The sequence below is a fragment of the Gopherus flavomarginatus genome, chromosome 4 (assembly GCF_025201925.1).
Source record: "Gopherus flavomarginatus isolate rGopFla2 chromosome 4, rGopFla2.mat.asm, whole genome shotgun sequence".
Classification (NCBI taxonomy): Eukaryota; Metazoa; Chordata; order Testudines; family Testudinidae; genus Gopherus; species Gopherus flavomarginatus.
This window is the reverse complement of record NC_066620.1, coordinates 32601199-32625075: the sequence shown is the minus strand read 5'-3', so window position 1 is coordinate 32625075 and position 23877 is coordinate 32601199. Positions and strand designations below refer to the sequence as shown.

Genomic DNA, 23877 nt, shown 5'->3' with positions numbered 1-23877 from the left:
CTGCCCTGCTGGCCACTTGCCACACCTCTCCACCAGCTACCCAGCTGGCCACTCATCAAGATGTCTTCAGAGCCCCTCCACTTAACACAGCTCTCAGTGATTTAAGCTGTTAGTGCAGGAGCCTCACTGCTAGTGCACACTGGCAGTCTCTTCAGTGATTTCAGCTCTGCAGTATGTAACAATACTCTCAATTGAATCTGAATTAGCTCTTTTATTATACCATGGAAAGAAGTATGGTCAAATGGTGCCTGGGGCCCATAAACAGCAGCCACTCCATCAGGTACAAGTACCTATCCCCATCCCACTCTCAACTCATTGGTCTTTGGAACTCATGTCCCCTGCCTAGCGAATGTCGTTAAGTTGAGGACGAGTCCCTCCATCAGGGTATGCCAGGTACCGTTCTGCTGCCTTCAGTTCACACAACAAGGATAGCAATCCTTCATTATGCCTACCCCAATAACAAAGAGACTGGGGATCCAACACCAACCACAAGTGATCATTTGGGCAAGCAATCCCATCATGCTGAGCAGCTAGGGAAGGTGAATGTGTCCATGCAAACAAGATCAGCTTCTGAAATCTTTTTCTACAGCGCACCACTAGATGTCAGGGGAAAGCTCATTTAGACTCTTCTTACATAAGCAAAAGGTGAAAAAGGCCAGGGCATGCTAAAGTAAAGAGAAACACTCTATAAGAAAGATGAAGTAAAGAGTTGTACAGATGAAGCCATTTGCAGTGTGCAATAAGTGTTTTTTTAGTTTGGTCTACAAAACCTGTATTCCTGAATGCCGTCTGTTGGCACCGAAGCTATTAACTAATATTTACATATTTAACAGATAAAGAGCTATTTAGTAACAACTCCTGTGAAATGTACATGTTAATTAGATTCCCCTAATGTATTTTTTGAAGTTCTGTACTAGCAGGGGTATCCCAGCCTAGATGTGACCGTTGAATGGGACTCAATTCATAGCACTAGTGAGTTTATGTACGTTTCCTTTGTGTTTTATGTTTTTCCATCTTGCATTACTAGAGTATCTCTAAATGAAGCTTCCTTTGCGGAGGGAGAAGAGGGGCTGTTTATCATGTTGCTGTAAAATCAGTTTGTTTTCTTTCACCAGCTACTGATTAGAGCTGAAAGAAAAATGCTGTGTTTTGGGTTGCTTTTGGAGAACTTCAAGAAATGAAGAGCCCAATACTGTGTGGTGTTGAAGCCTTCCAAACCATTTTCAATAGGAGTTGAGGATTAGCACTTTGTATGAGGAGCTCAGTGCTCTGCCCTAAAGTCCTGAATCAAAGCCTATTGAAACCAATGGAAAAATTCTGATTTCAGTGGGCTCAAGTCCAAAAGACTCAATTCTGCTTCCATTTAATTCAGTGGTAAAAGTCCCACTGACTTTAATAGGAAGTGGATCAGGTTTTAAGAAAGCAAATAGGAAATGTACCCTTCTCTGCACTACAGGATGTTCATTAATAAAACACGTTTACTGTCTGAGACCTTTGTGGTATAAATGGATCAGGTAACTTTTCTATTTCATACAGACCTTATTATTCACAGTATGTATCACTTTCTAGGGGAGAGATTATATGGTAAGTTTATATATTAAGAGAGTATTCAGAATGAAAACGTTTCATTTAATTATTGATATTCACATTATGTTGTTTTTTTTATGCAGGTAATTACATTTAGTCACTAAAATGCAACACTTTAGTTACTGCCATGCAATTGTAATGTTTTCTCAGTTTTGTAGGCAACAACAAGCCATAAATTAGAAAACAGATATGATATTACTGAGTATGACTTAATGTCCTTTTTAATATCAGAGTATAGTGTGAGTCCCTTTAGCATCAGCATATGGATGTGCATATATATGTCCTATAATTAGGCTTGTCAATTAATAAAATAAATCACAATTAATCGTGCAATTAATTGCACTCTTAATAATAGAATACTATTTATTTAAATATTTTTGGATGTTTTCTACATTTTAAAATATAATTGATTTCAATTGCAACACACAATACACTGCTCACAATGCTCACTTTATTTTTTCATTACAAATATTTGCACTGTAAAAAGCAAAAGAAATAGTATATTTCAATTCACCTAATACTGTAGTGCAATATCTTTACAATGGAAGTTAAACTTACAAATGTAGATTTATGTATAAAAAATAACTGCATTCAAAAATAAAACAATATAAAACTTCAGAGCCTACAAGTCCACTCAGTCCTACTTTAGCCAGTCGCTGAGACAAACAAGTTTGGTTACAGTTTGCAGGAGATAATTCTGCCCATGTCTTGTTTACAATGTCACATGAGAGTGAGAACAAGCATTCTCATGGCACTGTTGTAGCCATCATTGCAAGATATTTATGTGCCAGATGTGCTAAAGATTCATATGTCTCCTTATGCTTCAATCACCATTCAAACGAGACATCGGTCCATGCTGATGACGGTTCTGCTCGATAATGATCCAAAGCAGAGCTGATGCATGTTCATTTTCATCATCTGAGTCAGATGACACCAGCAGAAGGTTGATTTTCTTTTTTGGTGGTTCGGTTTCTGTAGTTTCCACTTCGGAGTGTTGCTCTTTTAAGACATCTGATAGCATTCTCCACACCTCGCCCCTCAGATTTTGGAAGACGCTTCAGATTCTTAAACCGTGGGTCGAGTGCTGTATCTATCCTTAGAAATCTCACATTGGTACCTTCTTTGTGTTTTGTCAAATCTGCAGTGAAAGTGTTCTTAAAATGAACGACATGTGCTGGGTCACCATCCAAGACTGCCATAACATGAAATATGTGGCAGAATGCAGGTAAAACAGAACAGGGGACATACAGTTCTCCCCCAAAGAGTTCAGTCACAAATTTAATTAACTCATTATTTTTTAATGAGACTCATGAGTATGAAAGCATGTCCCCTGGAGTGGTGGGTGAAGCATGAAGGGGCATGTGAATGTTTAGCAATTCTGGCATGTAAATACCTTGCAACCCCGGCTACAAAAGTCAATGCAAATGCCTGTTCTCACTTTCAGATGACATTGTAAATAAGAAACATTCAGCAGTATCTCCCATAAATGTAAACAAACTTGTTTGTCTTAGCAATTGGCTGACCAAGAAGTAGGACTCAGTGAACTTGTACGCGCTAAAGTTTTACATTGTTTTGTTTTTGAGTGCAGTTATGTGACAAAAAAGAAAATCTACATTTGTAAATTACACTTCCATGTACTGAGGTGAATTGAAAAATACTATTTTTTGTTTATCATTTTTACAGTGAAAATACTTGTAATAAAAATAATAATATAAAGTGAGTACTGTACACTTGTAATCTGGGTTGTAATAGAAATCAATATATTTGACAATGTAGAAAAACATCCAAAAATATTTAATATATTTCAGTTGGCATTCTATTGTTTAACAGTGCGATTAATTTTTTTAATTGCAGTTACTTTTTTAGAGTTAATTGCATGAGTTAACTGTGGTTAATCAACAGCCCTACCTATAACATGGTAGTCTTTAATATTGTATGGGTTCTAAACAAATTTCTTGCCAGTCAAGAGTAAAACATGTTTCTTCTTGAGATTACTGAAGACTTATTTGAGTAAGAATTCACATTTTTCTTTCCTGCCATGGCCTTTCCTCTTCATAATTTCTGCCTGGCTTTGGCCACCATGTGTGGAATTCCTTAGAAAGAAGTCACTTCGTAGGTCAAATTCTGCACACAGCCACCTGGTAGAAAACTTGTAGGAGCAGCACTGGAAGTACAGAACATAAATCGCTGGCCATAATTTGCTATCTCCCAAGACTTCAGAGAGTCTTCTCTTAAGAATCACAAAACAGACTGTGCGTTTTTATGTACACTCCTTAAACTGCAAGTGGTCGGCATGCAGTTTTGTCTTGCATTTGCATGGATTTGTGGGCTGCTTTTGCACTGTATATGTGTGATTATGATACTAACCAGAATATGGTCCAATGGCTACACTTTGATGCAGATGCATTGTAGCAGGGGTTCTCAAACTGGGAGTTGGGACCCCTTGGGGGTCACAAGGTTATTACATGGAGGAGCTGTCAACCTCCACCCCAAACCCCGCTTTGCCTCCAGCATTTATAATAGTGTTAAATATATACAAAAATGTTTTTAATTTATAAGGGGGGGTCGCACTCAGAGACTTGCTGTGTGAAAGAGGACACTAGTAAAAAAGTTTGAGAGCCACTGCACTGTAGGTTCACTGAACAGAAATTGTTAAGTAAAAGGACTCGATGTTCATGAGCATGTTTGTTGTAGTTTTTTTCCATGTAAGCATTTGTTTAATAAAAGCTAAGTGTAATATAGGTATAAACCCAGGACCCTGTTGTTGACTCTGCAAAGTCTGCTTTGCCCTATGGTGACCTTCAGAAGAAATACTCCACTTTGAAGCTTCCAACCCCGTCTCTTAAATATTAAACACAAAACTCAAATTTGTGTGCTCACTGCAACTGTAATAGCTGCTGTGAAAGGAGGGTTGCAAGAGTCAGAGGGGTTACTTCTATGTTTGAAGGTGAAGATGGACTGGAATAGCAGTAAAAGTTTCATTTCACTCCAGGAAAGAGTCTGTGAGACTGCCAAAGCCACATGATATGATATCTGAGGGTATGACTACACTACGAAATTAGGTTGAATTTATAGAAGTCGTTTTTTTAGAAATCTTTGTATGCAGTTGATTGTGTGTGTCCCCATACAAAATGCTCTACATGAATTAAGTTGGCGTCTACATCCAAGTACCGAGGCTAGCGTCGACTTCCGGAGCATTGCACTGTGGGTGGCTGTGAGTAGCTATCCCACAGTTCCCACCGTATCTGCTGCCCATTGGGATTCTGGGTTGAGATCCCAATGCCTGATGGGGCAAAAACAGTGTCGCAGATGGTTCTGGGTACATGTCGTCAGGCCCCCCCTCCCTCCTTCCCTCCGTGAAAGCAATGGCAGGCAATCGTTTCGTGCCTCTTTTCCTGGGTTACTTGAGCAGATGCCATACCACGGCAAGCATGGAGCCTGCTCAGCAAACTATCACCTTACGTCTCCTGGGTGCTGGCAGACGTGGGACTGCATTGCTACACAGTAGCAGCTCATTGCCTTTTGGCAGCAGATGGTGCATTACGATTGGTAGCCATCGTCGTCATATTCCTGGGTGCTCTTTTAGCCGATCTCGGGGAGATCGGTCAGGGGCACCTGGGCAGACATGGGAGTGACTCAGCCAGGTCATTCCCATCTTCTGCCGAGCACCCAGGAGATGACAATGGCTTGCAGTCGTACTGCACCGTCTGCTGCCAGCCTAAGATGTAAAAGATAGATGGATCAAAACAAGAAATTGATCCGATTTGTTTCGTGAAATCAACGGCCTGCTAAACCCAGAGTTTTGAGTTCAAACCTTGAGGGAGCCATTCTGTGTGACAGTTGTTTGTGTTTCTTCTTGATGCAAAGCCACCCCTTTTGTTGATTTTAATTCCATGTAAGCCATGTTGTCAGTCGCACTTCCCTCCATCAGAGCAACGGCAGACAATTCTTTTGCGCAAAACCAGGTGAGGAGGTGACGGCAGCGCGGCAATGAGAGGGACATGGTAATAGACTTCTCACAAAGTACAGGCTGGGCAATGTGCCCCAGCAATGTGCACATCATGCTGATGAGCTCTGCATGAGCTCTGCAAACACGCTGGCCAAACAGGAAATGAAATTCAAAAGTTCACAGGCCTTTTCCTGTCTACCTGGCCAGTGCATCTGAGTTGAGAGCACTGTCCAGAGCGGTCACAATGGAGCACTCTGGGATAGCTCCCTGTCATGGTATAATTCCCCACTCTGAACCTTAGTGTCCAAAAGATGGGGTACCAGCATGAATTCCTCTAAGCTCAATTACCAGCTTAGAACCTGTAGCGCTGCCACCAACCAGGAATTCCAGTGCCTGGTACACTCTGGTCTCCACAAAACCTTGCCCGGGGACCCCCAAGACCCAGACCCTCTGGATCTTAACACAAGGAAAGTAAACCCTTTCCCTCACCATTGCTTCTCCCAGGCTTCCCCTCCCTGGGTTACCCTGGAAGATCACTGTGATTCAAAACTCCTTGAATCTTTAAACAGAGAGGACAATTCACCTTCCTCCCTCCTTCTCTTTCCCCCTCCCAGACTCTTCCTGAGAGAGAAAGTAATCCTGACACAGAGAGAGATTAGCCTCTCTCTCCCCCTTCCCTTCTTTCTCCCCACCAATCCCCTGGTGAATCCAGACCCAGTCCCCTGGGGTCTCACCAGAATAAAAAAACAATTAGGTTCTTAAACAAGAAAAGCTTTTAATTAAAGAAAGAAAAAACAGTAAAAATTATCTTTGTAAATTTAAAAAAAAATGGAATAGGTACAGGGTCTTTCAGCTATAGACACTGGGAATACCCTCCCAGCCTAAGTATACAAGTACAAATTAAAATCCTTTCAGCAAAATACAAATTTGAACTCCTTCCAGCCAAATACACATTTGAACTTCTTCCAACCAAATACACATTTGCAAATAAAGAAAACAAACATAAGCCTAACTCGCTTTATCTACCTCTTACTCACTATTCTGGATCTATAAGAACCTGTATCAGGGAGATTGGAGAGAAACCTGGTTGCACATCTGGTCCCTCTGAGTCCCCAGAGTGAACAACAACCAAAACACAGCACAGCACAAAAACTTCCCTCTCTCAAGATTTGAAAGTATCCTGTACTCTGATTGGTCCTCTGGTCAGGTGACAGCCAGGCTTACTGAACTTGTTAACCCTTTACAGTCAAAGAGATATAAAGTACTTCTGTGCTATTAACTTTTCTTATCTGTTTATGACACTCCCGGAGGCCAATACCGTCAAATTGAGTCCATGCTATCCCAAATTCAAGCCAGCAAGGCCGATTTCAGCACTAGTCCCTTCGTCGGAGGTAAAGTAAAGAAATCAATTTAAAGAGTCCTTTAAGTCGAAAAAAAGGGCTTAGTTGTGTGGATGAGTCCAAAGTTAAATCGGGGTAACTCTGCTAAATTTGACCTAAAGTTGTAGTGTAGACCAGGCCTGAGTTTCCAGTTACCCTCCCACTCCTCTGTTTGCTAACCTTTCAATACTCTTTCAGCCAGCCCTTAATTGATAAAACAGTGAATTGCAAATGAAACCAGTGAAGCAGAACCTGTGGACCTGATTAAGATTTCATACCAGTGTAACTCAGTATGTAAAGAACTGTTGACCCTTATTAAAACTCTGTGGCATGTTTTGGTTGGCTAGCTACCAGTATCAAAAAGAAAAGGGAAGGGTCGATGGGAAATCAGGACCCTAAGACAGACAGTCCCCAGGAACAATAGGGAGAGGCCAGTGCTCCAGGTCAGCCTGATTGACAGGTCAGGCAGGCTAATCAGGGAGTCAGGAGACCGGGGGTCCCATCCACCGTGTGAGCTGAAATTGCCTGGGTCAGATAGAGTGGGACTCAGCTAAGGGGAAAGCAGGGGCCCAAGCTGAGCTGGGGAGCAGAGTTACAGAAGCAGCCCACAGACCTGTGCTGGGAGGAGAGCTGCAGCAGCCAGAGCCACAGGGGCCAGAGAAGCAGTCCAGGGAGCTGGAGGCACAGCAGCACCAGTGCTGAGACAAAGTGGAGCTGAGGCAGGGTGGAGATGGAGCAATCCAGAGCCAGGTGCAGTGAGCAGTTGGGGAGCGTGAGGGGGGACCCTGGGCAGCAGGCCCAGCGCAGGGAGACATCTCCAGCCAAGACGACTTTTAGGCCAGACTTGGAGGAGGATCGTAATCCCGATGGAGTGGGGGCGACACTGGGAAGGAGGGTCCTAGAGCCTGAGGGCATGTGGCCAGCCCCAGAGCAAGTGTCTGATCTGCAGCATCCATGCAGCACTGCCAGAGCCTGAAAAGGAGGCCTGGGACTTGTGAGGAACAGCCTGAACTTCCCTCACATTCCAGAGACGCTGGTTGTAATGTCCCCATGCTGCAGAGCGGGGTTATGTGTTTTCCTTTAACCTTTCCCATTTTTTCCCTTATTTTTAAATTTGATTACTGTTTAATAGATTGTATTTCCTTTGAACTGTATGTAATGATCATTGGGTCAGGGAAACATCCAGTGCAGAGAGAACACTGCAGAGTGGGGACACCTTAGACCCTGCCTTAAGTGACCACGACAAGGTTGGTGGTCAAGCACCCCAGGAATCCTGGGCCCAACCTTGTTGGGCTTATGAAGACTCTGCCACACAGGAGAGTGGAAGGGGAACCCTTGAAATCAGGCAGGCTCCTGGGTAAAGGAAGTGGGAGCAAGGACTCAGATCCTTTCCCTAGCCCATTTCACCAGGGTAGTGCATAAGCCAGGAAAGTTCCCCACAATAGCGGGACCATTGCCCTGCTTACAAGTAGTAACACAATCCAAGTCAGTGTGCCAGTAGTCATACTATGGGTGTAAGCCCCTGTTTTTGTTGTTGTTTGTTTTTTACAATTAAATACATTTATATACAGCAACATAAAACCCGTAATAGTTCCCTTATGCCTCTCACTAAGGGTTTGGTTTAGTTATACTCCTGAGGTGGTTGCTCTCTGAGGCACAGCAGACAATTTAATAAGCCTTTTGTTGTTGATGTTGTTGTTTAAGAAAGGAAAGTAGATAGTTCACTCCTTTGAAATGTTGGTCCCCAGCCAACAAATCTGTCATCTTGTCAAAGAGAGGAGTGTCTGTCAGAAAGCATCTCCCTCATGCCCCTGTTGCTATTTGGAAGTTTCAGGGCTGTGTTAAGGTTCATATTTTTTCTCCCTCTTTCTGCAGAGCCTTTGGCCTTGGCTACACTGGAGAGTTGCAGCGCTGGTGGTGGCTTTACAGCGCTGCAACTTACTCACCGTCCACACTTGCAAGGCACATACAGCGCTGTATCTCCTTGGCTACAGCGCTGCATGTACTCCACCTCTGCCTGGGGAATAACGACTGCAGCGCTGCTCCGCCAGTGTGGCCACCAAAAGCGCTGTTATTGGCCTCCAGAGGTATTCGGAGGTATCCCAGAATGCCTGCTCAGCCACTCTGCTCATCATTTCAAACTCTACTGCCCTGGCCTCAGGTGACCCGCCCTTTAAATGCCCTGGGAATTTAAAAAATCCCCTTCCTGTTTGCTCAGCCAGGTGTGGAGTGCAATCAGTGAATCTTTCCAGGTGACCATGCCTCCACGCCCCAAACGAGCCCCAGCATGGAGCAATGGTGAGTTGCTGGACCTCATCGGTGTTTGGGGGGAGGAAGCTGTGCAGTCGCAGCTGTGCTCCAGCCGTAGGAATTACGATACCTATAGGCAGATATCAAGGGCCATGCTGGAAAGGGGCCATGACTGGGACGTGGTGCAGTGCAGGATTAAAGTGAAGGAGCTGCGGAGTGCCTGTTGCAAAGCCCGTGAGGGAAATCGCTGCTCTGGTGCTGCCCCCACGACCTGCCGTTTTTACAAAGAGCAGGACGCAATACTTGGGGGTGACCCCACCGCCAGTCCAAGGACCACAGTGGACACATCAGAGCGGGGGGGCAGGTGGAGGCAGAGGAGGAGGAAGGGGAGGAGCAAACCAAGAATGAGACTACTGGGGTGGGGGAAGACATCCGGAGTCCCAGGAGGCATGCAGCCAGGAGCTCTTCTCAAGCCAGGAGGAAGGTAGCCAGTCGCAGCAGCCAGTACTTGGTGAAGGACAAGCAGAGGAGCGGGTTCCTGGTAAGCGGCTTTTTTTTTCAGGATGGAAATGTTTCGGGAGAGGAGGGAGGGTTAGGGCTGCATGCATGCATGCATACCTAGATGTGGAATAGCCCATTGATGTGGTCTATCACGTCGCGGTAATTGGCCTCGGTAATCTCTTCAAAAGTTTCAGCTAGAGTGTGGGCAATGCGCTTGGCAAGTTTATAGGGAGAGCTACTGTGGTCCTTGTCCCAGTCAGGCTAATGCGTCCGTGCCACTGTGCCGCGAGGGGTGGGGGGATCATTGCTGCACACAGGCAAGCTGCGCAGGGGCCAGAGCGGAATCCGCATTGCTGTAGAAGACCCTCCCGCTCTTCCCAGGTGACCCGCAGCAGCGAGATAGCTTCCAGGATTAACTCCTGTGGAAAATGTTGGGAGAGTGTTCAGTGTAGGTGCCCCCTGCAGCTGTTTGCTTTCCCCAATGCACAGAAACCCCAGCACAGCCCTGAAGCAATCAGTCCCTCTTCCCAGGTGACCCGCAGCAGTGAGATAGCTTCCAGGATTAACTCCTGTGGAAAATGTTGGGAGAGTGTTCAGTGTAGGTGCCCCCTGCAGCTGTTTGCTTTCCCCAATGCACAGAAACTCCAGCACAGCCCTGAAGCAATCAGTCCCCCTTACTCACCATTTCGGGGCTCCTGTGGGTTATGTGCGCTCTCTTTGGTATGGGAAAATTATGCTAAAGTGAAGACTGCAAACTCCTTCACTGTGTGGGAATAACTGTCTGAGATATAAACAATGCTGCCTCTGTTAACTGTTGCCTTTTTTTCCTTTCCACAATCAACCTTGAGTTCTCAGCTGCCCATGTTAACAGCAGCTCAAAGACTCCAAAACCTGCGGAAGAAGCCGCAAAAAAAAAAAGACGACCTGCTGCAAACAGTTATAGATCACTCTGCCAGAGAGAATAAAAAACTGCAGGATCCACCAGAGAAACGCAGCGGCCAGGAAGAAAAGCACAAAGCAGCTGATAAGCATCCTGGCTCACCAAGCGGACTCTATCCAGGCGCTCGTAGCCATGCAGGCAGAGCACTACCACACCGCCTCCCCCATCCCAAAGCTCTTTCCCTTGTGCCTCAATGTCAGCTCCAAACCTCCTTCCCCAGCATCCAGGTTCTTACCTCCACCAGCTGCCTCCAACGCCTGTACGTTCACCAACCAGCCCTGAGAACTACAACCCTTACCCTCTGCACTCAACCGCCATCACCATGCAGTATAGGCATCCTGAAGTGCAGCAGTCATTGCACAGTACTCCAGACAGGACATATTCAAACCTGTGACTGTACAGTTCCCCACCGCACCCCCCCCCACCCTTTTAGGTTCCCAAAATGTTGTGTGTCTGTCAATAAAGTTATTTTCTTTTCAATAAATGAATTCTTGGCTTTGAAAACAGTCTTTATTATTGCAGAAAGTCGAAGATACCTTAGCCCAGGAAAGAAACAGGCACTGCAAATCAGCTTAGGAAAAACAGATTCTTGCTAACATTGTAACCACTGCACTTCACTCCCGTGCAAAGCACCAAACATTACTGTTGGTTTTCAGCCTCAGATTCCTCCCTCAAAGCATCCCTAATCCTTGAAGCCCTGTGCTGGGCCTCTCTAGTAGCCCTGCTCTCTGGCTGTGCAAATTCAGCCTCCAGGCATTGAACCTCAGAGGTCCATGCCTGACTGAATGTTTCACCCTTCCCTTCACAAGTATTATGGAGGGTACAGCACGCGGATATAACCGCAGGGATGCTGCTTTCCCCCAAGTCTAGCTTCCCATACAGAGATCACCAGCGCCCTTTTAAACGGCCAAAAGCACACTCCACAGTCATTCGGCACCGGCTCAGCCTGTAGTTGAACCGGTCCTTGCTCCTGTCAAGCTTCCCTGTATACGGTTTCATGAGCCAAGGCATTAATGGGTAAGCGGGGTCTCCAAGGATCACAATGGGCATTTCAACGTCTCCTACTGTGATCTTCTGGTCTGGGAAAAAAGTCCCTGCCTGCATCTTCCTGAATAGGCCAGTGTTCCGAAAGATGCGTGCATCATGGACCTTTCCAGGCCAGCCTGTGTTAATGTCAATGAAATGCCCACGGTGATCCACAAGCGTCTGGAGAACCTTAGAGAAATACCCCTTCCGATTAACGTATTCGGATGCTAGGTGGGGTGGTGCCAGAATAGGAATATGCATCCCATCTGTCGCCCCTCCACAGTTAGGGAAACCCATTTGTGCAAAGCCATCCACAATGTCCTGCACGTTCCCCAGAGTCACGGTTTTTCTTAGCAGGATGCAATTAATGGCCCTGCAAACTTGCATCAAAACGACTCCAACCGTCAACTTTCCCACTCCAAACTGGTTCCCGACTGATCGGTAGCTGTCTGGAGTTGCCAGCTTCCAGATTGCAATAGCCACCTGCTTCTCCACCGGCAGGGCAGCTCTCAATCTCTTGTACTTGCGCCGCAGGGTGGGGGCGAGCTCAGCACACAGTCCCATGAAAGTGGCTTTTCTCATCCGAAAGTTCTGCAGCCACTGCTCATCATCCCAGACTTCCATGACGATGTGATCCCACCACTCAGTGCTTGTTTCCTGAGCCCAAAAGCTGCATTCCACGGTGCTGAGCATTTCCGTGAAAGCCACAAGCAATGTCGTGTCGTACGTGTCAGGCGACTCGCAATCATCCTCGGACTCCTCATCACTTTGGAGCTTAAGGAATAGCTCAACTGCCAAACGTGATGTGCTGGCGAGACTCGTCAGCATACTTCTCAGCAGTTCGGGCTCCACTTCCCACAGAAATCGCGCTGCACAGAAACCGTTGGGAGAGTCGCAATGGCACCAAACGTGGACGGAAAAACAGGGACTGCTGGGATGTAAAGCGATGCATTATGGGGCTTTGGGACAGAAAGCAGAATGACCCGCACCCTTCCGTCACCTTCCCACAACCCACGGCGCCAAAATGGGATGAGGTGCTCTGTGGGATAGCTGCCCATAATGCACCACTCCCAACAGCACTGCAAATGCTGCAAATGTGGCCACATTGCAGCGCTGGTAGCTGTGAGTGTGGCCACACTCCAGCACTTTCCCTACACAGCTGTACGAAGACAGCTGTAACTCCCAGCACTGCAGACCTCCAAGTGTAGCCAAGGCCTTTATTATATCTTTAATTTTAATAGTGCATAATTTTTGTTCATTTTTCCTCACTTTGTTTTAGTATTTATTTTCTATAAACAACATTTTCATTGTAAGGTCAGTCTTTGAGCAGGGGATTGGACTAGATGACCTCCTGAGGTCTCTTCCAACTCTAATATTCTATGATTCTATTACCTACTACATGTTTAAGAGAAACAACATCCATTTATTTATTCAATTTTTATGAAAAAGAAATGTATTTCACACATCAAGGAAATTCTTTAATTATCTGTTAACAAATATGGAATCCTATTCTGGTCCATGCTTTAGGAAACATGAAATAGCAGGGTTAGTTAGATTTGCAAACAATTTTTGCTGTCGCATACTTCATTATTTTCCTGAAATGTATGTATCAGAACATTCCTATTACATCAATGAAAGCCAACATAAATCAGCTACTGGGTCAGGTTCAGTCCTGCCTTATTTAGGTCATCAACTAGCATAAAGCAGTTTACAGAGCCCCTTTCAGCAAAAAGCTTCATTGGCAGAGATATTGTTTAGTGCTGCCTTCAAACGAAATCTATCCTAACTAGTAATGGAATGGGTTACCTAGGAAGGTGGTGGAATCTCCTTCCTTCGAGGTTTTTACGGTCAGACTTGACAAAGCCCTGGCTGGGATGATTTAGTTGGGGATCGGTCCTGCTTTGAGCAGGGGATTGGACTAGATGACCTCCTGAGGTCCCTTTCAACCCTGATATTCTATGATTCTATGATTCTGTTAAAACCCCTGTGGAGAGTGCAGCAGTGTAAACAGGCATAACAGCTCTCACTGTTACAAAGGGTACAATTTGCTAGGCTAGTGGCCAGAAGTCCATCCTGCTGTGGTTACTAACAAAAACAGAAAGACTTCAACTTTAATCCATGAGAGGAACACATAAGATTTGTTCTTGTTTTACTTAAAGGTGTGAAGGTCTGCAACTGTAATGCCATTTAGCAGCTGTCACATCATTATTCTTGTAGCAACTGTTTCCAAAAATATGCCATTTATTTTGTAATTAAGCCTAACTGATGCTGACACACACTTTTTGCTTCACACATGAACATAAAATAGTCACGGTATTTACTTGTAAATTTGGCGCTATGAGTAGAGTTATATTCTAGGTTTATAACCTTATAACTGGAATACTAAGCCCAGTGACTAGGAACATTTGGGTGCCCCAAGGAAGGATCTGGGAAATTGACTTTACACCATTCTATTGTGTCTTGCATTTCCCCCACATTCAGGAAAATTAGATGATGGATGTTAAGACACTGACACTGCTTCATCCTCCATATAATACATATTCATCACTGGCTCACAATGCAATGTTATTGCATGTTGATGCTGAAATTAGTTGTGATGACAAAAGATGCAAAACTTGATCTGATCTTACTGTACTAAATGTCACTGCTAGATTAGGCACCTGATAGCTCAACAGGTAACTCAGCCCAGTCGTTGAGGATTTCTATTTTGTTGTATTTTTAAGGTATGGTGGGATAAAAAGTGGGTTCCCTAGCTCTCTAATATACAAGAGCTTGTTGAGAGATAGTGTCTGTCTTTGTGTATTGACTTCTGAGATTATTTTAGTTTAGTTTTTGTTATATTTGCTAGGCCAGCATGGAGAAAAATGTCAAGAGCTGAAGTACTGGGACCTGAAAGAATTCTGCCTCCAAAACTTAATTTCAGTTCTGTCATCTGTGCGACGCTCATCTCATATTACCTGTAGTGGAAATGTTTGAGATTTCTAACTCACAATGGTATATGAGATTAATTGATCAGTAGTACGCTTACATCCAACAAAACAAACTTTAAAAAAAAGCAACTACCAAAAAACCAAACCCAGCCCCACATTAGTTGCTTTTGCTTCAGAACACATACAAAGGGCAACATGGTATGTATTGTTACATGGAGGGAGGAATCATGATATTCGTGTAAAACTGTATGTATTAGTGCTGTTGAACAAAGATCATTATGCCCAACTATTGTTAATGTCTGATCGTTCATGTCTTTACCCGGAGGTGCTGCAAACTCATTATAGAAAACTCAAGGAATGGGAACAAATTCAAAAACCAAAATTGAATTTTGTTGAGTGCATAATCCATTGTGGTATTGATTGAGGAAGAAGCTACAGAAGAATAAGAATTCAGAGAATTGCCTTCAGTGGTTTTACTGAAAGGTCATCCAATGGGACACATTAAATAGATGTTTTTCAGTCATGGCTGCACTGATTTGATCTTTCTAACAATTCGAGCTGCTTTTTCCAATACCGAGGTGTAGAGTTGCTGATTTGGCTTTTTATTTTCTTCCTCAAGGAAAATGCCATTAAATTAAAATTTAGTCTTGTATATGTAAAGAAGGTCAAGACACAAAAAATGTTAACCTTATTAAAAGCTTTTTCAAATCTGTATAAACTGTGGATCTGTTTACAGTATTATATTATAAAGATTTTTTCAGCATTACAAGTTCAAATGAATACCCTTACATTTTTCTGCACGCCTCTGTGTGTGTGTGTGTGTGCCTGTGTATGTGTAAAATATATTATACCATTTGATAGAAGTAGTTTGCAGTGAATAAGGTGCACCCATACTGTACTGAATGCCTTGCAAGTTTACATCTTATCAAATATTTTGTGTTTTTAAGGCATTAATCATATGGTATATGTATAACGCAAGTTGTTGTATGGGGAACTTCTCTCTTAAAAAATATTTGTAGTGATTTCTTACTAGGGTTCTGTCCTAAACACAGACTTCCATAAATCTGTACCAAACAAATTTGTTTGAACATTAGTCCTTTTTAAAATATTTGTTAAATGGGATCTGTAGCATTCATAAAATCTACTTCCTAATGCAATAAAGCCTCAGCGAACACAGTATTTTAAATTTCTTTGTGCAGAGTGAGCCATATTCTCCCAGCCTCACCCCGCTGACTGAAACATGTGAGGGGTCCAATACACACTGCTACCAGTGTAATGTTGTACTCTGCCTCCAGGATTGTGATTTGAATCAGAAGTTTTTAAGCCCTGAAAACCAGTACAGCAAATTCTGGATATCTTAGTGTGTGATGTAACAAGTCTCTTCTTATCACCTGTTACTGACACACTACGCTGGGTGTGGGCAGACTTAGTATGTGCTCTTCTTACTTGCTGTACTCTGGGCTATGCCAGAGATTAGAGTTATTAGTCAAAGAGGTACAAAAGGACAAATTTTCCCTTCTGTTTCTCCACATTGAAACTCTAGGCGTATCTGAAGGCAAAATGTGTCTTCCACTGGATGACATGAGTACAACTCCCACTGAAGTAATTTCACTTGTTCAACTAGCAGGAGTTGCAGTTGTATAACTGAAGAGAAAATTGAGCTCAAAAGTGAGGTTGAAAGAGAGGCTGTGTTAGATATTAGACCCGTAAAGCTCATTGTGGCCAAAATGTGTTCAGATGTTAGTAGCTGTCTTGACTTAAATATATTTTCTCATAGGTGAAATCCACCTAGGTGAATGTTTCAATGCACGTAAATAAATAAATAAATAAAATTAATGGAAAAGGTGAATGATGTAGAAACTTAGTACTGCAAAGTAATAAATGGAAACTTCTGATAATCATGTAAAATATATAGTAAAAGAATGTGTTCACTTATATCCACTTCTGTTCATGGGCTCAATTTATCTCCCAGTCTGAGCACTATAAGCACAACTTTATGAAACATGTGAACAGATGTATACATAAGAGACAGGTAGTCTTTGTGACATCTGCCCTGATTGTATCTGGTCCCATACACCTTACCCAGGAGATTCCCTGGAATCTGAAGAGAAACAATAATGTTGCTGGCCCCAGTTCTCTCAGGCTGATGTTCTCGGCACATAGTCTGCATCCATAGAGATGATAGGTCCAGCTGTGATAAGGCTCTCCTTGTCAGGTGATCATTCCCATTCGTCCTGACCATCAGCCCCTGCCCATGATTTGGGCTTCCTCTATGGATGTATTAACTCTGGGCTTTATAGCTCTGCTCATTTTTTTTGTTACCAAAACCACCCATTTCATGATGCATTTCTGCTGCCCTTCTAGGCCAGTGAATGCCTGGCATAGGAAGCAACCAGTGTGACAAATGCAATCAAATAGTATCTGTCTGAAATGAAATTATGCCTGGTTTGGAAGTTCATACTATGTAGATCTGACTCCATGTTTGAGAGAGGCACTGCATGAAGGCAAAATTAGCCTTGAAGAGGATTCTGCTGTGTGCTCAATAACCAGAAATATGCGTGAGCTTCAGATGGATACTCATGTCCTTGTAGGACTTGTCCATCATCACATGGGATTTGGTTCACCTCCTTATTTCTGCAGACAATGACCAATACATAACAAAACTTTGCTTCTTCCTTGATCTATACAGTGAGACAGTGGGACTGTATCACCCACACTGGAACAGGAAATGAGCCAAACCTACCTATCTTTTATAGTTGCTATTACTGTAGTATCTGCACACCTCGCAATCTGGAATGTAGTTATCCTCTTGACACCAATGTTTGGTAGACAAGTAGTATCGATGGGAAACTGATGCACAGAGAGACTAAGGGCTAGATTTACAAAGGGACTTAGATGCCTAACTGCCACTCCCAGTGCCTAAATCCCAGAATCAGGCCCCATTGGGATTCACACAGGCCATCCAGCAACTTCTGAACACCATAGGAGCATAAACTCGCTTGGTGCCTACATTTTTGCAGTGTAAATTCCCACACTTGTACCTGTATGTGTGTACAGTGCAGCCCCACACCAGGCAGCATGATGCTTAAGCATCAGAGAGATGTACAAATGGGGGAAAGCTTGGCATTCCTCCACCTAACTTGTCTGTGGGCTCCAATCCAGTAAGTGAGCTCCATTCTCACCTACTGAATCAGGCCCAATAGGTGAAATCACATAAAATGCCCCTCCCACCAAGGGAGGCAAGCTGTATGAGGATCTCCCTCATAATTTTTATCCCAGTATAATATTAACTGTCAAGGTGTCACCCCCACTCTGAACTTTAGGGTACAGATGTGGGGACCTGCATGAGATAACCCCTAAGCTGCCACCACCAAATAGTTTAAACAAACGTTCATGGGAGAGTTATTTGGAAACTCTGTCTTCCCTCCAAATATTTCCGCAGTCTTTATCCCCCTTTTCCTAGCAGGATTGAGACTGATTCAACCCACCAATTCCTGGTGAGCCCAGATCCAAAAAACCCTTGGACCTTAAAACAAGGAAAAATCAATCAGGTTCTTTAAAAGAAGACTTTTAATTAAAGAAAAAGGGTGAAAGGAATAACACTGTGAGATTAGCGTGCAAGTTACTCTCACAGACAACACATTCAAAACACAGAGGATGTCCCTCTGGACAAAACTTAAAGTTACACAAAAGAAACCCAGTTTGATTCTCCCTCTTATGCAAAATGAAGTCACAAAAAAAAAAAAAAATCTAATACATTCCTTCTCTAAATACTTACTACTTTTAAGAAATGTTAGATGGCTGATTCCTGGATCCTTCCCTCCAGCACAAACTTAGTGAACAGACAAAGACTGATTTCCCTCCTCCCTCTTTGAAAACATCTTGTCCCCCCATTGGTTCCTGTGCTCAGGTGTCAACTAGGCTATGTGAACTTTATAACCCTTTACAGGTAAAAGAGGAATTAACCCTGGACTGTCTGTTTATAACATTAGTGTATTCAGCAGGGATGTGGAAGACTGTCAGATCAATTCCCCCCTCCACCTGAAGGGAAAAAGGGATTTGACCATAGATCTGCCACCTCTCCTCTGGACAGAAGGTGGGAACTGGGAGTCAGGGGAGTGACCTAGCCACAAGAGTATAGGATATTCTGATGTGAGGCTCCCTTAGTCTGTCTGTTGAAGCTATTCTGGTGTGAATAAATAATGAAAGAGTCATTGAGCCAGAGGCTGGGAGAAGGGAGGGAGAGCACTTGGAGGAGAGGAAGGTGATCAGGAACAGTCAACATGGATTCACCACGAGCAAGCCATGCCTGACCAACCTGACTGCCTTCTATGATGAGATAACTGGCTCTGTGGATATGGGGAAAGCAGTGGATGTGATATATCTTGACTTTAGCAAAACTTTTGATACAGTCTCCCATGGTATTCCTGCTAGCACGTTAAAAAAGTATGGCTTGGAAGAATGGACTATAAGGTGGATGGAAAGCAGGCTAGATTGTTGGGCCCAACAGGTAGTGATCAACGGCTCAATGTCTAGTTGGCAGCCGGTAACCCAGGGGTCGGTCCTGGGGCCAGTTTTGTTCAACATCTGTATTAATGATCAGGATGATGGGATGGATTGCATTTGCACCCGCAGCAAGTTCGGAGATGACACAAAGCTGGGGGAAGTGGTAAATACGCTGGAGGGTAGGGATAGGGTCCAAAGTGACTTAGACAAATTGGAAGATTGAGCTAAAAGAAATCTGATGAGTTTCAACAAGGACAAGTGCAGAGTCCTGCACTTAGGATAGAAGAATCCCATGCTCCACTACAGGCTGGGGACTGATTGGCTAAGCGGCAATTATTCAGAAAAGGATCTGGGGATTATAGTGAATGAGAAGCTGGATATGAGTCAACAGCGTGCCCTTGCTGCAAAGAAGGCTAACGGCATATTGGACTGCATTAGTAAGAGCATTGCCAGCGGATAGAAGGAAGTGATTATTCTCCTCTATTTGGCACTGGTGAGGCCACATTTGGACAAATTGGAGAGAGTCCAGCAGAGGGCAGCATAAATGATCAGGGGGCTGGGGCACATGACTTACAAGGAGAGGCTGAGGGAACAGGGCTTATTTAGTCTGCACAAGAGAAGAGTGAGGGGGGATTTGATAGCAGCCTTCAACTACCTGGATGGGTGAACCGTGGCTGTTCTCAGTGGTGGCAGATGACAGAACAAGGAACAATGGTCTCACGTTGCAGTGGGGGAGGTCTAGTTGGATATTAGAAAACACTGTTGCACCAGGAGGTTGGTGAAGCACTGGAAAGGGTTACCCAGATAGGTGGTGGAATCTCCATCCTTAGAGGATTTTATGGCCTGGCTTGACAAAGCCCTGTCTGGGATGATTTAGTTGGTGTTGGTCCTCCTTTGAGCAGGGGATTGGACTAGATGACCTCCTGAGGTCTCTTCCAACCCTAATCTTCTATGAGTCTATAAGAGCAGACATGAAGGATAACTCTATAGCAGGGATCGTCAACCTTTGGCACGCAGTCTACCGGGGTAATCCGCTGGCAGGCTGCGAGATATTTTGTTTATGTTGACCATCCGCAGGCGCAGCTCCCAGTGACCGCTGTTTGCTGTTCCTGAATGAAGGTTGCCACCCCCTCCTCTAAAGCCTGGTGGTTCGAGCAGTCATCTGGATTTAGGGAGACCCATGATCCACTCCCCCTACTCCAACAATTTTAATTATTTATCCACATTGAAATAGCTTCAGTAGGAGAGATGGAGGGACTTTACATCAGAATATCCCATAGGTCAGTAGCTAGGGCATTCAGCTGAGATGTGGCAGATCCCTGTTCAAATTTCTTCTCACCCTCAGGTGGAGGAGGAAGTGAACTGGAGGTCTCCCATATCCTAGGTGAGCACCCTAGTCAGTGGCCTAAAAATGATGTGGGTCATCCTGCTGCAGTGGCAGGAAAAATAATGTAGGCACCTAACTCCAAAAAAGAGTTTGCACCTGAGAATGCCCCCTGAAATGTGGCACTCTAGCCCTAGGACCATGGTGCACTGTCGGAAAACTTTACTGCCCGCCCAGGATTCAGCTCGCTTTGCAAAATTCTTGATTGGTTCACTCTCCATTGCAAACCTAGAAGGCTCTCTGATAGTGTGCTTGCAGATCAGTGATCAGAAGAGGATGGATTAACAACACTGCCCTAAGCTGATGCTGTTCGCAAAGGGGGATGACTTCCATTTTCAACAGAGTGGACTGCAGATTGTTGGGATAGAGTGGACAAAGGAAGTCGTCCCACAGAATTCGGGGATATTTCTGGCTGACTTCCATGACCAGACACAAACGTGGTTGCATCTACACTGGAAAGCAATAGGCCTTAGACCCTCGGTCGTGTTTTAATTTGAACCTGGACCCTCCAACCTGCAGGGACTTGGGACCGTTGGTCTGAGCCCTGGATTAGCGTAATTGGAGTATAGATGCAAGGGAGGGTTAGGCTTGCGTTCAGGCTCAAGCACAGGCTTACACTGCAGTGCAGACATACCCTAAGAAGGGCACGGCTTAGGCCTTCTCCTCAACATCTCCCATTGGCTACCATAGGCAGGATCTTCCTAGTGTGCTGGCTTTTATGAATCCCATTTGGAGGTACCTACCTTTCCCTATTTATTGTATAGAGAGCCAAGATGTCTAACTGAGGTTTTATCAGTTCCAGCAATTTTTGAGGTGCCTAAAAGTTAGCTTAATTTACTTTGTTTGGCCTTTAATCACTCTGTGTTACAGGTGATATCTACAAAAGCAGGTGATACTTGCCCCACAGAGGTCTTGTGAAGCTAAGTTAATTAACATTAATAAAGTTATTTGAGAACTCTGGATAGAAGGTTCTATATAGGTGCAAATATTATTGTTTTGTTTTGAAGCTGATAGGCCATCAATGTGAATAGTTGGTGTGCAGCCTCTGTGAGATCTCTTTTGAGAGCCACTGCCCTCCCCCAAATAATAGTAAATGATGATCATATCATCAACAGTGTTTATGTAATGGCAAAGTGGAAGATGGTGGTGAGAATTTTAATTTGCATTGTATTACCCCTGTGATTCAATTGGCCTTTCCTGGTATTGTGAGAAGTAGCCAAACCATCTGTTGTGATAGCTCTATAGCCGTGAAAGCATTTCCTTTGATTATGGCAGACTTTTTCCTTTAGAAAGTATGGTGTCCAATCCCCCGCAGGTTTTTTTTTAAGTGAGATTTTTCTCCTGAGAGGGAAATTCTACTTTTCTCCTCTGTCTCATACATCAAGCCTTTGAGATATGTTAGGGTCTTCTCTGAAGGAATTTTGGAGTACAAATGATAATTTGTCATTGAAGTAAGAGGGGCTGACTTGATATGGCAAACACTGTTAAAGCTTTTGAACCTGTTTTTCCACTGCATTGTAACTGGTACAAAGTGGATGTAAAACGTTACCTTATTAGAATTCTGCTCTCGTTTAGACAATGAGGTGTTTTATACCTGCTTTGAACTAACTTTGAACAGGTGTAAATGACTTTACAAGGGGAAAGGGAGTAGAGAATCATAGCGTGAAATTCTGGCTCTAATTAAGTCCATGTCACAAGTCCCATTGATTTTAACAAGGCCAAGATCCCACCATAGTTTCTAGTAGAGTGAATGAATAGTACCTTAGAAGTGCAAGATATTTTTTCTCCAAGATACTGTCTACACTGGGAAAATGCATTCTAGAAAACTTGTTCCCTAACATATCTTCACTAGCATGATGTTAAACACAATTTTGCCTTTAGTGTGAACAGGGAAAGTCATGTTTAAAAGCTTGGTACCTGGTTGTGGGGAGGATCTTAGCATTTAACCAAGCTAATGTGTTTCTGAACATGCCTTGTCTCTTTGTACGCTACGTGCTCAGTTGTGTTAAAAATTATTAGTCAAATGGTTTGTTAACGTATTCTAACCTGATACTATTTTCCCAGTATAGACATGGCCACTGAAAGTTCCTTCAGTCATACTTAGGGCTTGTCTGCAAAGAGACATTCAGAAAAGTTAAGGTGAATCCTCTTGGGAGGATTAAGTCAGAGTGAACTTAGGCCACTTCCCTTCTGAATTAAAGCATACACAAGAGGGTTTAATGTGCTTTAATTTATGTGAATTGACTTCACACTTTTAGCTGATTCACTTTAACTTTCTAGAGTATCCTTGTGTAGCGACGACCTTAGAAAAGTAGTTTAATTTGAATGTAATGCTGATTGGTCTGATTCTGTTGGCTTCTTAATGGCTGTTAAGTATTGTAAACACACAGTACTCTGTGTGACATAATATTTATTGGTGATGACAATAATGTTAACTACAAAAAAGGCTGCTTTTCATGAATTTTATTTTTAAGTTACAGAGATTTTAGATCTTTTTTTTCCTTTTGTTTGTCAGGAAAAGAAGAATATATTGCAACATTCAAGGGATCAGAATATTTCTGCTATGATTTGTCCCAGAACCCCATACAGAGCAGCAGTGATGAAATAACTCTGTCATTTAAAACTCTTCAGAGGAACGGACTGATGCTTCATACAGGAAAATCAGCTGATTATGTCAATCTTGCACTGAAAAATGGAGCTGTCTCGTTGGTCATTAATTTGGGCTCAGGGGCCTTCGAAGCACTGGTGGAACCTGTGAATGGAAAATTTAATGACAATGCCTGGCATGATGTGAAAGTAACCAGGAATCTGCGTCAGGTAACAGTACAATGGATACAAGAATAACTGACTGTTTCTGCTACAGCTAAATGTGTGATGCTTTGAAATCTGAATAGCGTGACATTGGATGTTTAGTTGGCATTTAAAATAGCTTTTTATTTACACAAATAGGGATATTCCTGCCACACTTGAGCAGGGGCATATCTAGAAAGTAGTGGGGGCAAGAGGCTGTTTAAATGAGACAGTATTATAGTCAGATATTTCAAAAGACTTCAGATATCATGAACATATTTCTCTTGTACAATTTTCTGCCCTTACAGTTTTATATTAGTCACTATTACACACTGATAATTGTCCATGGGGCTTGTATTTCTGTAGCTGAATCATAGCTCATTAGTTTAAACAAAATTTTTATCTATTTCCCCCCCTCAAAGAAGTGGGCAATAGACTCATTCTCAAAATAACCCTCATACATTTTTTGGTGGCATTTTCTGCTTCATAGCCACGTCTAACTGAACAAAAACAGCAACATCAAGAACAACAAAACCTTGTAGGCTCCAATTCATTAGTAAAATGCATGTCTATATTGGGGTCATTTTGTATTTTGGTAGATTATCCTTGGGGGATGGAATGAAATTCCAAGTATG

General features: G+C 43.4%; 1 protein-coding gene across 15 annotated transcripts in view; it reads left to right on the top strand.

The window, feature by feature from the left end:
• NRXN1 (neurexin 1) overlaps positions 1–23877 on the top strand; it is a 1267446-nt gene that overhangs the window by 448809 nt on the left and 794760 nt on the right. For all 15 annotated transcript variants that reach the window (XM_050951741.1, XM_050951740.1, XM_050951749.1 and 12 more), the window contains one exon: positions 22968–23269. In XM_050951741.1, coding sequence (XP_050807698.1) covers positions 22968–23269 — 302 coding nt within the window. The remainder of the gene's footprint in view (positions 1–22967; positions 23270–23877) is intronic.